Here is a 16852-nt window from a genome sequence, read left to right as displayed (position 1 = left end):
TACTTTTGTGTTTACAAGCCAAAGTTTTAATACAAGAAAGCCGAAGTATATATTTTATTCGATACAAACTTTTTTTTTAGGATCCATTATAATAATGGGAAAGATTTCTGCATATTCGCAAAAATCGATCAATAATATCAAAATCGGATGAATCGGCCCAGACCGGCTTACTAATGGGCTCCCCTAATACATTACAAAATTTCTCTTTAGCCAAGGATCTAATTATAGGAATAACTGGAACTATTATATCCAATTTTTTGATAACAATTTCGATTAGAAATGTATTTTGCAGCATTTGACTCCGTACCACTGAACGATTTCGTCGCACATTTGAAAAATAGCCTAAAAGCTGAAATGAATGTTCGGATAATGGGTTTATATTGATCATTCTTGGTTGAGACCAAACATCAAAAAAACATTGCCATAAATGGATAAAATAGTGTTTCCATTTATTCATCAAAAAATGCGCATTCTTTGAAGCCAGAATGCATTTTCCTTGATATCGAACATAATGAATGTTAGGATCCTTGAAGAATGTTAAAGGATACGAAAAATCTTTAGCAAAAACTTTTCCAAGATGCTCTCTTTTTCCATAAAAAAAAATTCGTTCAAAAAAAATGCTAAAAGATTTGAATCCTAAATGAGAGGATTTATTACGTAGAAAAACGAGGATATATTCATATTCACATACATAAAAATTATGGAGGAACAAAAATAATCTTGGATTACTTTTTGAAAAAGTCAAAATCGATTTTTTTTGTAGTAATAAAACTATTCCAATTACAAAAATGATAAAGAAACAGCCGTAATAAATGAAAATAAGGGCATCTTTCACCCAGTATCGAAGGATTTGAACTAAGATTTCCAGATGGATAGGATAGGGTATTCGTATATCTGACACATAATTTAAATATGTAAATTTATCTTCCAAAAAGGGGAAAATGGAATGAATTGATCTCAAATTTTTAAAAGATTTGAGGATTTCTGCCTCCTCGAAGGAAGAGCTTAATTGTCGGAAAAATGGAATTTCCACGACGATGGCAAAACCCTCTGATATTATTTGACAATCCAAATTCTTATTATACCCCCAAAATGGATTTTTGGGAGAATACTTAGCCGAAATGATTAAATGATTCTGTTGATACATTCGAGTAATTAACCGTTTTACAATTAGTAAACTATATTTATTGTCATAACCTACATTTTCCAAAAAAATGGATCTATGAAAATGATGACTATAAGCAAGTCCATAAATATACTCCCTAAAAAGAAGTGGGTATAGGAAGTCCTGTTGGCGAGATCTAGATCGTTCTAAATATACTTGATATTCCTTCATTTTCTAAATTCGATTTGGTCAAAGGATCAGAGATTCATTGGATTCTCAAATGATACATAGTGCGATACAGTCAAAACAAGGTATTCTATATCTATATTCGAATTGAAATCAAAAACAAATATGAATAGATACCTAGAAAACGAGTTAAAACCGATTAATGGACTATCTCCCCTCGCTTGTTCCTTCTCATTTTAACAAGCTAGTTAGAAATCCTTTATTTTTTGGACCAATCGCTCTTTTGATTTTGGAAAAAAATATCTTTATCAATATACTCTTTCTTCTACATATTTCTTGCTACCCCATAACATAATGGGGTATAGCTAATAATTAGGACTCATAACAAAAATCCTTAATCCATTCGTGGGAAAAAGTTTTTCCACAGCAAGCACTAATCCTTTTTTAACGTATAATTAGATATGGTAATCATTCAAATAAAAAATGAAAGCTCGTTGCTTTTTGTTTCCCTATAATTGGAGCAGCTAAGCTCCATACCTTTATTAATTCAACCCAACGTAATTCATTTGTTCCGAGTCAACAATTCAAAGAAAAATATTGGTCGGATCCAATATGAATGAAAAAATTTTAGAATTCACCGTTGATACGACATGCTGCTTTTTCCATTCATTCCTTTCTGGATCAGTCGTGGTCTTACAAACCCTACCGATGGTAGGGATGAACCAATTAGTTCATAGAAATGTGTAAAAAATGGAGTCGCACTTAAAAGCCGAGTACTCTACCATTGAGTTAGCAACCCTAATCAAATTACATACAAGGATGTGTATAGCCAATCGTAATAAAAAAAAAGATGAAATTCTATAAATAATAGAATCAAATGTTACACATTACATTAAATTACAATGAAAAAAAACAGAAAAAAAATTGAGAATCAAAAATGATAGACCACTTATTTAGGACAGTAGTTATTTGTGTATTACTATAGTTTTAAATTATTATTATTTTTTACATATTTTTCATATTTCTATTTCACTTTGAATAAAAAAAAACTTCTTGTTTGTATCAAACAAAATACAACGAATCCACCATTAAGATTAAGTAAAAAACCTATCTGACATGAGTCAATCGATCCATTTATTCACGATCAGATTATATTTTTTTGATACACTGTTGTCAATATTAGTGTTGATATATATATATATATATATATATATATATATATATATATATATATATATATATATATATATATATATATATATATATATATATATATATATATATATATATATCGATCCTTCGGATCGATAGGATTTATTATAGATACAAACAACAAGTATTGTGTACAGTATTCGGCTCAACCTTTTAGTAAAAGATTGGGCCGAGTTTAATGGAAATTAATAGAACGAATGATTATTACTGGATTACAAAGTATCCATTGCTGGGAATTCAAATTTGATTTCCTTCCAGACTTCACAAGCAGCAGCTAATTCAGGACTCCATTTGCAAGCTTCACGGATAATTGCATTACCCTCGCGAGCAAGATCACGTCCCTCATTCCGAGCTTGTACACATGCTTCCAGAGCTACTCGATTCGCTACGGCACCAGGTGCATTTCCCCAAGGGTGTCCTAAAGTTCCTCCACCGAATTGGAGTACAAAATCATCTCCAAATATCTCGGTCAGAGCAGGCATATGCCAAACGTGAATACCCCCTGAAGCAACAGGGATAACACCTGGTAAAGAAACCCAATCCTGAGTGAAATAAATACCGCGACTTCTATCTTTTTTAATATAATCATCACGTAGTAAATCAACAAAACCTAAAGTAATCTCCCTTTCTCCTTCAAGTTTACCTACTACAGTACCAGCGTGAATATGATCTCCACCAGACAAACGTAAGGCTTTAGCTAATACACGAAAGTGCATACCATGATTTTTTTGTCTATCGATAACTGCATGCATTGCACGGTGGATATGAAGAAGTAGACCATTATCCCGGCAATAGTGAGACAGGGTAGTATTTGCAGTGAATCCACCTGTTAAGTAGTCATGCATTACGATAGGAACGCCCAATTCTCTAGCAAATACAGCTCTTTTTAGCATTTCTTCACATGTACCCGCAGTAGCATTCAAATAATGTCCTTTGATTTCACCTGTTTCGGCCTGTGATTTATAAATTGCTTCGGCACAAAATAAGAAACGGTCTCTCCAACGCATAAATGGTTGGGAGTTCACATTTTCATCATCTTTGGTAAAATCAAGTCCCCCGCGGAGACATTCATAAACTGCTCTACCATAATTCTTAGCGGATAAACCCAATTTTGGTTTAATAGTACATCCCAATAGGGGACGTCCATACTTGTTCAATTTATCTCTCTCAACTTGGATTCCGTGAGGAGGACCTTGGAAAGTTTTAACATAAGCATAAGGGATTCGCAAATCTTCCAGACGTAGAGCACGCAAGGCCTTGAACCCAAATACATTACCTACAATGGAGGTAAACATGTTAGTAACAGAACCTTCTTCAAAAAGGTCTAAGGGATAAGCTACATAAGCAATAAATTGATTATCTTCTCCAGGAACAGGCTCGATCTCGTAGCAGCGTCCTTTATAACGATCGAGGCTCGTAAGTCCATCGGTCCACACAGTTGTCCATGTACCAGTGGAAGATTCTGCAGCTACCGCTGCACCTGCTTCTTCAGGCGGAACTCCAGGTTGAGGAGTTACTCGGAATGCTGCCAAGATATCAGTATCTTTGGTTTGATAGTCAGGAGTATAATAAGTCAATTTATAATCTTTAACACCAGCTTTGAACCCAACCTTTGCTTTCGTTTCTGTTTGTGGTGACATAAATCTCCCCCTACAACGCATGAATTAAGAATTATAGCAACAACAACAAGGTCTACTCAACATAACTTAGGAGTTAATAAAACCTTTTTACAAATGATCCATCAACTAATATAATCAATGAATCTGAATGGGTCATTGTTAAATTTTACCATGATATTTGATTTGGGAAATACATCATTATTTTTATACTTTTTCATATGTATGGCGCAACCCAACCGTTTTTTTTAGTCTCTTATTTTTTTTTTGGAATATCATTTTCTAATCTAAATAATAAAAAAGATATTCTTGACCTTGACAGTGATCTATGTTGTATATGTAAATCCTAGATGTAAAAATCGGCAGAATTTTCCCAATAAAAAGAAAAATTGGTAAAAATGATATGCTAAGTATAAATCCTATGCTGAGGAAATAAAAAAGAAGGACCAATGAGATAGAAAAACGGAATCATAAACAAAGTTCAGGTTCTAATTCCATAGATAATATAGTATTGTCTATAATCTAGATGACTGGGTTGACCTTGAAAATTCAATCATTGAAATTTTAAAACAATTGAATTGATTGGATGGTACCAAGAAAATCGATTATTAACTTACATTTATTATTCAATATCATTAACCACTTGCTTTGTTATCGAACATTTTTTTAAATAAAAAAAAAACGATATTTTGCAATATGACAATAACTCCTCCCCCTTCTGATACTGAGGTTTCTGTACTTGAAAACAAAAATCTGGGGCGTATCACGCAAATAATCGGTCCGGTACTCGATGTAGTTTTTCCACCAGGGAAGATGCCTTATATTTACAACGCTCTGATAGTTCAAGGTCGAGATACGGTTGGCAAACAAATTAACGTAACTTGTGAAGTACAGCAATTATTAGGAAATAATCGAATTAGAGCTGTAGCTATGAGTGCTACAGATGGTCTAAAGAGAGGAATGGAAGTGATTGACACGGGAGCTGCTCTAAGTGTTCCAGTCGGCGGAGCAACCCTAGGTCGAATTTTCAACGTGCTTGGAGAGCCTATTGATAATTTGGGTCCTGATACTCGCACAACATCTCCTATTCATAGATCTGCGCCTGCTTTTATACAGTTAGATACACAATTATCCATTTTTGAAACAGGAATTAAAGTAGTCGATCTTTTAGCTCCTTATCGCCGTGGCGGAAAAATAGGACTTTTCGGTGGAGCTGGGGTAGGTAAAACAGTACTCATTATGGAATTGATCAATAACATTGCCAAAGCTCATGGAGGTGTATCCGTATTTGGCGGAGTAGGTGAGCGTACTCGTGAGGGAAATGATCTTTATATGGAAATGAAAGAATCCAGAGTAATTAATGAAAAAAATATTGCGGAATCAAAAGTAGCTCTAGTCTACGGTCAAATGAATGAACCCCCCGGAGCTCGTATGAGAGTTGGTTTAACTGCCCTAACTATGGCAGAATATTTCCGAGATGTCAATGAGCAGGACGTCCTTTTATTTATCGACAATATCTTCCGTTTTGTCCAAGCCGGATCCGAAGTATCTGCCTTATTGGGCCGAATGCCTTCCGCTGTGGGTTATCAACCTACCCTGGGTACTGAAATGGGTACTTTACAAGAAAGAATTACTTCTACCAAAGAAGGGTCTATAACTTCTATTCAAGCAGTTTATGTACCTGCAGACGATTTGACCGATCCTGCTCCTGCCACGACATTTGCACATTTGGATGCAACTACTGTACTATCAAGAGGATTAGCTGCCAAAGGTATCTATCCAGCAGTAGATCCTTTAGATTCAACGTCAACCATGCTCCAACCTCGTATCGTCGGTGAAGAACATTATGAAACTGCGCAAAGAGTTAAACAAACGTTACAACGTTACAAAGAACTTCAGGACATGATAGCTATTCTTGGGTTGGACGAAGTATCCGAAGAGGATCGCTTAACCGTAGCAAGAGCACGAAAAATTGAACGTTTCTTCTCACAACCTTTTTTCGTAGCAGAAGTATTTACCGGTTCTCCAGGGAAATATGTTGGTCTAGCAGAAACAATTAGAGGATTTCAATTGATTCTTTCTGGAGAATTAGATAGTCTTCCTGAACAAGCCTTTTATTTGGTGGGTAATATCGATGAAGCTACTGCGAAGGCTACGAACTTAACTTAGAAATGGAGAACAAATTCAAGAAATGACTTTTAATCTTTGTGTACTGACCCCCAATCGAATTGTTTGGGATTCCGAAGTGAAAGAAATTATTTTATCTACTAATAGTGGACAAATTGGGGTATTACAAAATCATGCGCCTATTGCCACAGCTTTAGATATAGGTATTTTGAGAATACGCCTTAAGGACCGATGGTTAACGATGGCTCTGATGGGCGGTTTTGCTAGAATAGGCAATAATGAGATCACTATTTTAGTAACTGATGCAGAAAGCGCTAGTGACATTAATCCACAAGAAGCACAACAAACTCTTCAAATAGCAGAAGCGAACTTAAATAAGGCTGAAGGCAAGAGAGAAACAATTGAAGCAAATCTATCTCTCCGGCGAGCTAAGACACGAGTAGAGGCTATCGTAGAGACTATCAAGAGGATCTCCTAACAAGTTGGTGCAAGAAAAAAGATGGAAAATTACAATAAAAAAAAATGGTGAGTAGAAAAACTTATTAGATATCGGAATCACTGGTATCTAATAAGTTCTCCCAATATCTTACCTTCTATTGGATTTGAACCAATGACTCCTGCCGTATGAAAACAATACTCTAACCACTGAGTTAAGTAGGTCATTTATCATCCTAAATAAAAAAAGTCGTTGTTTATCAGATCAATGGCCATCTAAATGTTATATTACTTATAAACAATACAAACGCAATATAAACCAAAGAGATTGGATGATGTAATGTAATATTTATCTTGACAAGAATTTATTTATCGAATATCATCCAATATGTATGTATCAAAAGCACAAGGGCTATAGCTCAGTTAGGTAGAGCGCCTCGTTTACACATGCGCCAATGTTTTTTCATAGGAGTCCATCATGTAATTAAAAGAGTTGATCTTAATTGATAAATCGATGTCTTACTCCAGGAACAAAATACGAGAACAATAGCCTGGCAAAGGATTTAGACGTCAAATGGAATCCATAATGGATTTGAGATATTGATAAGGTGAATACTTAATCTATTCAATGCTAGGCAATGAGTTTAGGGACCTCAAAAAAATTCTCTTTTCTTACTATCTTATGAACTTTAAGGTGTATGAAGTTTCATTTCCTATTTTATATTTTATTTAAGTAGGTTGATAGAGAGTCCATTTAACTTAAGTTGATCCAGGCCAGAAGCAGACCTACGTCAGGATAACCTTCTTCTCTGAAAAACTTTGGTAGTGCTCTTAGATTTTCATCTAAATAAGAAATCAGAGCACAGGGAGTCATTTCCTTTTTCTTTGTGGAAAGAAAAAAGATGGTAGACTAATTGATATTTCTATCAGTTAATGAAAAAGCCCAATGCAAAAAAAAAACGCACGTTGGGTCTTTAAAACAATTCAAATCATTTTGATAAGAATAGTTTGATCTGTTTTACCGAGAAGGTCTACGGTTCGAGTCCGTATAGCCCTAGTATTACTACCGATACTACTCAGATTTCTATTTATTATCTCATATCTGTCATTACAAATAGATTTCTAATAATACTATATTTATTATATTAGTACTATATTGAATACGAAATACTAGTAATATTATACTAGTAGTATAAATATACTTGAAATACTTTTTGGAATACAAAGAATGATAGAATGATATTAGTATACTCAGATACTAATTTCAATTTTATTAGAAATAATGTAAACTTAATAAAATACAAAGCATTTCGATTTAGATTAGACTAATGAATCTAAGAATTTGAAATTTTCAATTCAAATCGACTAAGAATTAATATGAATCTAGTATATTTTCCACATTCATAGGAGTACATTTATGTTTTTTCTTTATGAATATGATATTTTTTGGACATTTCTAATAATATCGATCTTGATTCCTATTTTGGCATTTCTCATTTCTGGAATTTTAGCTCCAATTAGGAAAGGGCCGGAAAAACTTTCTAGTTATGAATCTGGAATAGAACCGATGGGCGATGCTTGGTTACAATTTCAAATCCGTTATTATATGTTTGCTCTAGTTTTTGTTGTTTTTGATGTTGAAACAGTCTTTCTTTACCCATGGGAAATGAGTTTTGATGTATTGGGGGTATCCGTATTTCTATAAGCTTTCATCTTCGTGCTTATCCTAATTGTTGGTTTAGTTTATGCATGGTGAAAGGGAGCATTAGAATGGTCTTAATTCTTGAATATTTAGACAATTAAACAAAACATTGAGACAGTTATGAATTCCATTGAGTTTCCCTTACTTGATCAAAAAACCAATAATTCAGTTATTTCTACTACATTAAAGGATCTTTCAAATTGGTCAAGACTATCCAGTTTATGGCCGCTTCTGTATGGTACTAGTTGTTGCTTCATTGAATTTGCTTCATTAATAGGATCGCGATTTGACTTCGATCGTTATGGACTGGTACCACGCTCTAGTCCTAGGCAGGCATACCTCATTTTAACAGCGGGCACCGTAACTATGAAAATGGCTCCTTCTTTAGTTCGATTATATGAGCAAATGCCCGAACCAAAATATGTTATTGCTATGGGAGCCTGTACAATTACAGGAGGTATGTTCAGTACCGATTCTTATAGTACTGTTCGGGGCGTGGATACGCTAATTCCTGTGGATGTCTATTTGCCAGGCTGTCCACCTAAACCGGAAGCTGTTATAGATGCTATAACAAAACTTCGTAAGAAAATATCTCGAGAAATCGATGAAGATCCAATTAGTTATCAACGAGAGAATAGGTCTTTTACTACCAACCACAAATTTTATGTTGGACGTAGTACTCATACCGACAATTCTAATCAAGGATTATTCTATCAACCATCATCTATTTCAGAGATGACCTTTGACACATTTTTGAAATATAAAAAAGTTCAGTATCCTGCGACGAACGAAAAAGTGAATTAAATAGCATCCTTTTGTACAAAATACAATAAGAAATAGCAAGCAAGTCAATCTTTAAAAAATTCATTGTAATGTAAATACGGAATTTGTTTTGGGAGAAGTCAAAAAATGCAAGGTAATTTGTCTGTTTCGCTAGTCAAACACGGAATAGTTCATAGATCTTTGGGTTTTTATTACCAAGGAATAAAGACTTTACAAATAAAGCTCGAGGATTGGCATTCGATTGCTGTTATTTTATATGTATCTGGTTACAATTATCTACGTTCCCAATGTGCCTATGATGTAGCACCAGGAGGACTATTAGCGAGTGTCTATCATCTTACGAGAATAAAGTATAGTCTAGATCAACCCGAAGAGTTATGCATAAAAGTATTTACCCCAAGGCAAAATCCGAGAATTCCTTCTCTTTTCTGGGTTTGGAAAAGTGCAGATTTTTAAGAAAGTGAATCTTATGATATGTTAGGAATCCATTATGATAATCATCCGCGTTTTAAACGTATTTTAATGCCCGAAAGTTGGATAGGATGGCCTTTGCGTAAAGATTATATCGCCCCCAATTTTTATGAAATATAAGATGCTCACTAAATGATAAAAATAAGAAAGTAATCAGAACTTCGACAACCCCAGATATTAAAGAAATAATTGTATGGACATTTTCTTTTTCTTATAGATTAGACAGAACAATAGAGGTTTCATTCTTATCTTATTCTAGATTATGATAAATAAGAAAATTGATAAATAAAAAAGACAATAATATAGGGATTCATTGAGATTCAAAAATGGGATGGAGCAATCCTTATTTCGGACGAGCCAATAGGATGAACTGAAAAAGTTATGCATCATTAACTATGTAAGATGCACATCAGCATCAATTAGGTATCTGGCTAAGAAAAATAAAAAGTACGATTAAATACAAAGAAATGGACCAGATTTTTGGATAATGTATCTCAGATAAATTTTGACTATTCTCACCTATGAACTCCCCTAGATTCCACTTTTTGGTCTTTCAACCAACTAATTTAACCATTTGAATATTGTTTCAATTGAAATATTAACATTCGTTATTGCAGCGCACAAAAAATAGAAACAAACTTGAATCATTCATTTTCAGACTTCCTTTTGATACCTAGAATATACATCTATTCATTCTTCATCTAGAAAGAGCATATCTCCGTACACCTACATAAATTATGTATGATGATTAAGACCACTAATAAATATCTATCTATTCCCCCAATTTTTGAAAAGAAATATGGGAATAGATACTCATACATAATGAGTCGCCGGGAACAGATTTGAACTGGTGACACGAGGATTTTCAGTCCTCTGCTCTACCAGTTGAGTTATCCCGACCATTCTTGAGCACCACCCTAATTTTAAGAAATTACTTGAGTCTATGTCAACTAAATAAAAAAAGGGCCATCAAAATGAGGGGATTTAATTGGCTTTTGGGGATAGAGGGACTTGAACCCTCACGATTTCTAAAGTCGACGGATTTTCCTCTTACTATAACTTTCATTGATGTCGGTATTGACATGTAGAATGGGACTCTATCTTTATTCTCGTCTGATTAATCAGTTATTCAAAAGATCCATCAGATTATGGTGGAGTGATTGATTTGAGCAATGAATATTCAGTCATTTTTTCTTCCAGTTATAATTGATTCTAATGTTTCCATTGTGATAGAATCAAAATGGTTACAAATAGAAGTTATAAATCTTCATTAATCAATTGAATGTTGTCAACTCCATTTGTTAGAACAGCTTCCATTGAGTCTCTGCACCTATCCTTTTTTGATTTTCACTTTCTGAACTTTTATTTGTTTTCAGAAAGAAGGATTTGGCTCAGGATTGCCCATTTTGAATTCCAGGGTTTCTCTGAATTTGAAAGTTTTCACTTGGTAAGTTTCCATACCAAGGCTCAATCCAATTAAGTCCGTAGCGTCTACCAATTTCGCCATATCCCCCGTTTTTTCTTTGAGATTGATATCATATCGCATTATGCTGTTTTTTTCATTTGTTTGTATTATGAGTATTATGAGAATTATATGCTGGAACTGTTGAATTTATTCGAAACCTACACTCATATTGGGTGGGGGAAAATTTCCTTCTATTTGTTTTTTCTTGATTGATTTTCTTTCATCTATATCAAATACCCATAATTTAGTCGAACCAGAAATGATTCTATTATCTCTGTATTCGCAATTCAATATACAGAGATATATACTACATATATCTCTATCTTAGATGTCTCCCCTTCTATTCTTTTTTGATAGAATTTAGAATACTCTAATATTCGATTCTTTTTTTCCTTCGAACAGACAGATACAGACCTTATAATAACAAAACAAAAATTATTAAAATCTATTTATTAATTTGTAATTCGACATTTATTTAGAAATTCAATAGAAAGATCTAATTTTTAATTACTTATCCAATCCAATTTCTTTTGATAATCCATCCAATTTTTTAGAATTCGAATGGATATGTATAAATCGATATGGATATATTATATGTATAAAATAAAAGACATTCTCCATACATTCCAAAACAATCCTCAAAGTTACAAAGAACCAAACATTTCAAACCATTTGCCACACACAACATGAAATCACATGACTTGAGAATACATGACCTAATACCAAACAATTTTCTTTCATTCAAACAACAAACAGTTTCATACATTACAACCCTTTCAATTCCATATCACAATTACCATTTAAAATTACAGACATAATTTCAGAATTCCAACTCCAAACAATGTCAAAATTACAATTCAATCTCATAACCAATAATCGTAACAGAACTCTAATCTCCCTCCAACTGCCACTTCCTTGGTTTTTCCGATTACGTATAATTTGAAATGGCTTGTGGCCTATCATTCCTGCGTAATTCGAAACCAGACACATTGTTAATTCCAATCATTAACCAACCATTCAATTAACCTCACCATCAATGTAACTCTAACTGTCCAAACCTAAACCCTTACAACACCTACCATTCAACATTCATACCAAAATCAACATGTTGATATTCACAAAATTCCAAACAGGTCATAAGCACAACAGTTCATCATAACACGCAGTCAAAGCTGTCACCGAGCACAATTAACTAATGCTTCTAATAAATAAACTTCTCTCTTCTCCCAATTAAATGGACTTTTAACCAATTCTATCCAATAACTAATTGTAAGTTTCATAATCAACCTAGCATGGCAATTCAATCTAGCAAATTTTAACAAGAACTAACATATTACACCACCAGCATCATAGTCATTACAAAGCATACATCACTATTGCTAAATGGATCTAACAGTACAGCCCCTAGTAGTTAATTGCCAATATCCTAATTTCCAATTCAAAGGTAACCTGGCAATGCATACACATCAGTATAGTCAAGGGTGAACCATATACATCATTAATCATTTCCAACTTCACGCGGAAACCAACTTCTCGACCTGCAAAAGAAAGAAAACAGAATTAACTAACTGATAACCAACTCCTTTCCACAACAGAATTTGAATCTAACAAACCTCCAGAATTGCTTCCGAATCCATCCTCTCAATCACTCTATAAATCAAGCCTAGTTCACATCTTGAAAGGGATCTTTTTCTCTCTTCTGCAATCTCTCTCGGTTCCCTCTCAAACTCTCAAACTAACTGTAAAAACCTCTTCCAATAACAGGTTTTTCCAACCTTCAATCACATAACAATTCCTTAATTGTAACAACCTCTTAACCACTCCAATAAACCGGTAATCAGAACCCGATAATAAATCCTGGACCTCAATTTCCATCACATAAGAAAAACCTTCTTTGAACCTTCTTCACCCACCATGGCTCCAAGACCTGTAACAGAAGTAGAAGAACAGTCTAACCATTTTCTCAACTCTCTCGTCACCCTCCAATCAACTCCATAACAAAACTCCATACCAGAACCACCTCTCAACAACACACCCCTCACGCAACAGAACCAGAACGGAACTACGCAGAAGACAGAAGAAGGAAAATTGAGAAGAAGATTGTGGCATAGATCGAAACCAAAAAGAGAAAATGAAAGAAAAGATTTGAGAAGGGCATACCAGGGATTTCTCAATCGCGACGCATCAACGTCTTCATCACCGTCTTCACCGCACACCACAACAATTCGACAACGTGACGGAACCGACGGACGGCAACAACGGAGCGTGACTGAAGAAGAAGATTAAAACATGACGTAAGATTCGCATCAATTTTGTTTACTTCAATTCCACGCACGCACGAGGACAAACAAATGGAATTTTGAATCCGCGACTCAATCTCGGAATCTGATTCGGGGACTTTGAAACACGCCAAATTCGTTGCAACGCGACCGATATTATTCGCGAAATGTTGCGCATACCGTTGAGGTGACGAATTATCGAAAGTGAAGAGAAAATTTTACCCTATACCCCTACAATTGTACCCATACCCCTACATTTAAATTTTTTTGACCAAAATACCCTCATATAAATAGGGTATATTTTCCCTTTCAATTTTTTTTTACCATTTTCGTTGAAGACTTCCGAAGAAGACAAATATTTGGCGTTTTTGCATTGTATACCGGAACACTTAAGAGTAAGTCTTCCGGTTTGGATAATTGTATACTGGAACACTTCTCTAAAGAGTTCCGGTTTGTTGTCTTTAAGGGACACTGAACCGGAAGTCTTTTAGAAAGTCTTCCGGTTTGTATACTTGTATACCGGAACACTTTCTTCAAGACTTCCGGTTTGGATGATGTATACCGGAACTCTTTAAGAAAGTGTTCCGGAAGGCTTTTTGTGTTTTTTACTAACCGGAACTCTTCTTTGAAGTGTTCCGGTACGTAATTTTTTTCTTTTTAATTTTAATTATTTTTTTTAACATTATTTTTGCAGTGGTTCGAAGAAGAGGTGCAGATGGCCGGATTCCAGTCCGCACGTTAGACCGGGGTGCATCTTCATCTGCAGTTGCAGCTGAGCCGACTGGATATCCAGGAGGGCCGTACGATACGTCTCTTTTGGTGAAGTACGAGCATCATGTTGCTCGACATATATGGTTCGGTGAGGTAAGTAAACGGGCTATATTTGAAAATGAATAATAGTTGAATATTTTATAATTTGTTTTCTAATATGTGTTTTAATTGTTTTTAGGAAAGAGGACCAAAGAAAGAGTTGAAGGTTGCCGGACATGGACTGAAGTTGACTTCTAGGGTTCCATTGGCTCTTCCACCACAGATGGAGAGTTGGGTATCTAGATCCGGTTTAGCTTCACTGCAGAGAACCAGTCTGAACAAGATAGACACAAATCTTGTCTCTGCATTTGTGGAAAGATGGCATCTAGAGACATCTTCATTTCACATGCCGTTTGGTGAAATGAGCATTACTTTAGATGATGTCGCATGTCTACTTCACTTGCCCATTAGGGGTATCTTTTGGAGTCCTCAGGATGTGACTGAAGAGCTAGCTGTTGAACTTGCTGTTGACTACCTAGGAGTGTCACAGGGTCAGGCACAGCACATGTTCGGAGCTGCAGGGGGTCGTATTACAAGTTGGAGTGGTTATATGATATATTCGTACATCATAGGGCTACTTCCAGCTGGGCATATGCGACTAGAGCATATCTATTGGTGTTGGTGGGTTCCATCATATTTGCTGATAAGACCTTTACACTTGTAGAGGCACGATACCTCCTCCTGTTTAGGGACTTGGATGGATGTTCAGGATATAGTTGGGGAGCAGCTGCACTAGTTACCCTCTATCGATATCTTGGAGATGCGTCCATGTACAGTTGCAAACAGCTCGGTGGATATCCTACTCTCCTACAGGTATATAATTTAATTTTGTTAATTAAGTGTTGGATTCATTTTATAAAATATTGTAACTTAATTTGTTTTATTTATTATGTTTTTATTTTGTAACAGTGTTGGATTCACGAGTATTTTCCAACTGTTGGAAAAAGAGGGGAGAATTGGAATCCTGCTGGAAACTGTGGTCTTCCCCGAGCGATGAGATGGTCGTATAGACAGGGAGTCCTGAAGGTCGATGATTTACGACCTATTTTGGACGAGCTGACACCTACTGACGTCATCTGGCGACCATTTGAGGATCATAGAGCACGGCGTGTATTTGATGAGATATGTCTTTACAGGGGCTGTTTGAAGTGGGGTGAAACAGTTGTTCCATACTTGCCTGATAGATGTTTACGTCAGTTCGGGTATAGGCAGTATGTTCCATCCCCACCTCTGGATTGTATGATGGCGACGGATATTGATGTTGATTGGATCAGTTACCATCAGAGTGTTGTCGCTGTGATCGGTTCATCTACCGTGGCCACCACTCCATCTGAGGTAGAAGACGGTTATCTGGAGTGGTATTATCGTGTTTCCCATCCACGGTTGGTCCCTCCCCATCGTGACGCTCCTAGAGACGTACCCGTTCCTGTATATGACGTCGGGCCATCTAATCCTGACTGGGCTCGTGTATCTACATTGATTCGTCGCTATCTGAGACAGGTTAATGCTGAAGAGGAAGATCCACAATTTTCTGATTTATTTGAAGCTTTGCATATTTCTCGTTCACATTGATTATATGTATTAAGCTTTGAATATAATAGACATAATAATATAGATTTCATGTTTTGATTACATATTTATGTTTTGATTACATAATCATGCTAATATAGGTGTAAGTAATTGCCAATGTTGCATACGTCCTGCAAATCCTAGCATCCAAGTAGTTGCTATATGAGAATGAAATTTCTTCCAATCTAATGTGACCGGTGGCAATGGAAACCCCTCTTTCATGTTAACCTGATAAAGTAAAATAATTAAAAGATTAAGTCATATAACATAAAATATTAACTGAAATAATTAAAATATTTAGACATATAAATACGTACCTGAACCCAATGATTCTGGTTAACAAAACCAATGCAATAAATAGAGACACTTGGTGAATGTGAACTTGTCATCGGAAAGAAAGTGATGCACGGATTGCCTAAACAGACAAGTACAACATTATAACGATTCGCTATCAAGTAACCCATATCTGGTAGACTCATCCATTTTTCAGGTGGCTGTGAACCAAACGATTCTATCATCAAAGATTCTCTCACAGTTGACAACCGATTCTATCATCAAAGATTCTCTCACAGCTGACCACCTACTCTGTATCTTCCTAACTCACAAGCACAAGGTAACCCATAAGATGTTCTAAGAGTACAACCACATATTTTCCTGTTAGTTCCAACATAATCAACTCTCAATAACTCTTCAGCAATACGTCTCAAAGCAGCTCGAGATACGGAACCACGCAAATAACCATAAAAGGGACTTACGTGCGCGTGCTCAACTTCGTAAAAACTCTTTTGAAATGAAGCTCTAATGTTTCCCAGTTGTAACCTCAAGTTGTTATTCATGGCTTCCCAACATTTGACCATGTCACCTATACTGTTTCCTAACATCTGCTTTAACTTCCAATGAGCAGATTCAACCCTAAAAATATCAGATATAAAAAATACCATTAGATATTGAAAATATCAAATATTAAAAATATCAGATAGTCAAAATAACACATAAAAAAAACATAAAAATAATATCAAATATAAAAATAACACATACAAAATTATAAGACGTACCGATTAGTCGTTGTGTTACCCAAATGTAGGACTCGAT

General features: G+C 35.2%; 4 protein-coding genes, 1 long non-coding RNA gene and 2 pseudogenes across 5 annotated transcripts in view; 4 read left to right on the top strand and 3 right to left on the bottom strand.

Annotated features, from left to right (window-relative positions):
• LOC127135190 (maturase K) overlaps positions 1–2440 on the bottom strand; it is a 2535-nt gene extending 95 nt beyond the window's left edge. Inside the window, exon 1 of the mRNA XM_051061971.1 lies at positions 1–2440. This exon is cut by the window's left edge and continues 95 nt beyond it. Within this exon, the coding sequence (XP_050917928.1) occupies positions 77–1336 (1260 nt within the window). The 5' untranslated portion in view covers positions 1337–2440 and the 3' untranslated portion in view covers positions 1–76.
• Positions 2441–2577: 137 nt separating this feature from the next.
• LOC127135189 (ribulose bisphosphate carboxylase large chain) lies at positions 2578–4247 on the bottom strand. Its single transcript, XM_051061970.1, has one exon. It carries the CDS (start codon positions 4162–4164, stop codon positions 2716–2718), a length of 1449 nt encoding a protein of 482 aa, XP_050917927.1. The 5' UTR covers positions 4165–4247; the 3' UTR covers positions 2578–2715.
• A 143-nt stretch (positions 4248–4390) lies between these two features.
• Positions 4391–6784, top strand: LOC127135199 (ATP synthase subunit beta, chloroplastic-like). The gene is made up of 2 exons (XM_051061975.1): positions 4391–6244; positions 6297–6784. Exons 1-2 carry the CDS (start codon positions 4816–4818, stop codon positions 6722–6724), a joined length of 1857 nt encoding a protein of 618 aa, XP_050917932.1. The 5' UTR covers positions 4391–4815; the 3' UTR covers positions 6725–6784.
• Positions 6785–8113: 1329 nt separating this feature from the next.
• LOC127135194 (NAD(P)H-quinone oxidoreductase subunit K, chloroplastic-like) lies at positions 8114–9216 on the top strand (annotated as a pseudogene).
• Positions 9217–9289: 73 nt separating this feature from the next.
• LOC127135198 (NAD(P)H-quinone oxidoreductase subunit J, chloroplastic-like) lies at positions 9290–9773 on the top strand (annotated as a pseudogene).
• A 2046-nt stretch (positions 9774–11819) lies between these two features.
• LOC127135188 (uncharacterized) lies at positions 11820–13604 on the bottom strand. The gene is made up of 3 exons (XR_007808461.1): positions 13263–13604; positions 12552–12640; positions 11820–12067 (listed from the first exon to the last, which is right to left on the bottom strand). It is a non-coding gene; the product is annotated as an uncharacterized LOC127135188 (long non-coding RNA).
• A 28-nt stretch (positions 13605–13632) lies between these two features.
• On the top strand, positions 13633–15825 carry LOC127135186 (protein MAINTENANCE OF MERISTEMS). Its single transcript, XM_051061969.1, has 4 exons — positions 13633–13776; positions 14076–14245; positions 14331–15004; positions 15101–15825. The coding sequence occupies exons 3-4, from the start codon at positions 14960–14962 to the stop codon at positions 15761–15763; spliced, it is 708 nt and encodes a 235-aa protein (XP_050917926.1). The 5' UTR covers positions 13633–13776; positions 14076–14245; positions 14331–14959; the 3' UTR covers positions 15764–15825.
• Positions 15826–16852: the final 1027 nt, after the last annotated feature.

Source organism: Lathyrus oleraceus, chromosome 4, assembly GCF_024323335.1.
Source record: "Lathyrus oleraceus cultivar Zhongwan6 chromosome 4, CAAS_Psat_ZW6_1.0, whole genome shotgun sequence".
NCBI lineage: Eukaryota > Viridiplantae > Streptophyta > Magnoliopsida > Fabales > Fabaceae > Lathyrus > Lathyrus oleraceus.
The sequence above is the reverse complement of the archived record's forward strand: the minus strand, read 5'-3'. Positions and strand labels throughout refer to the sequence as shown.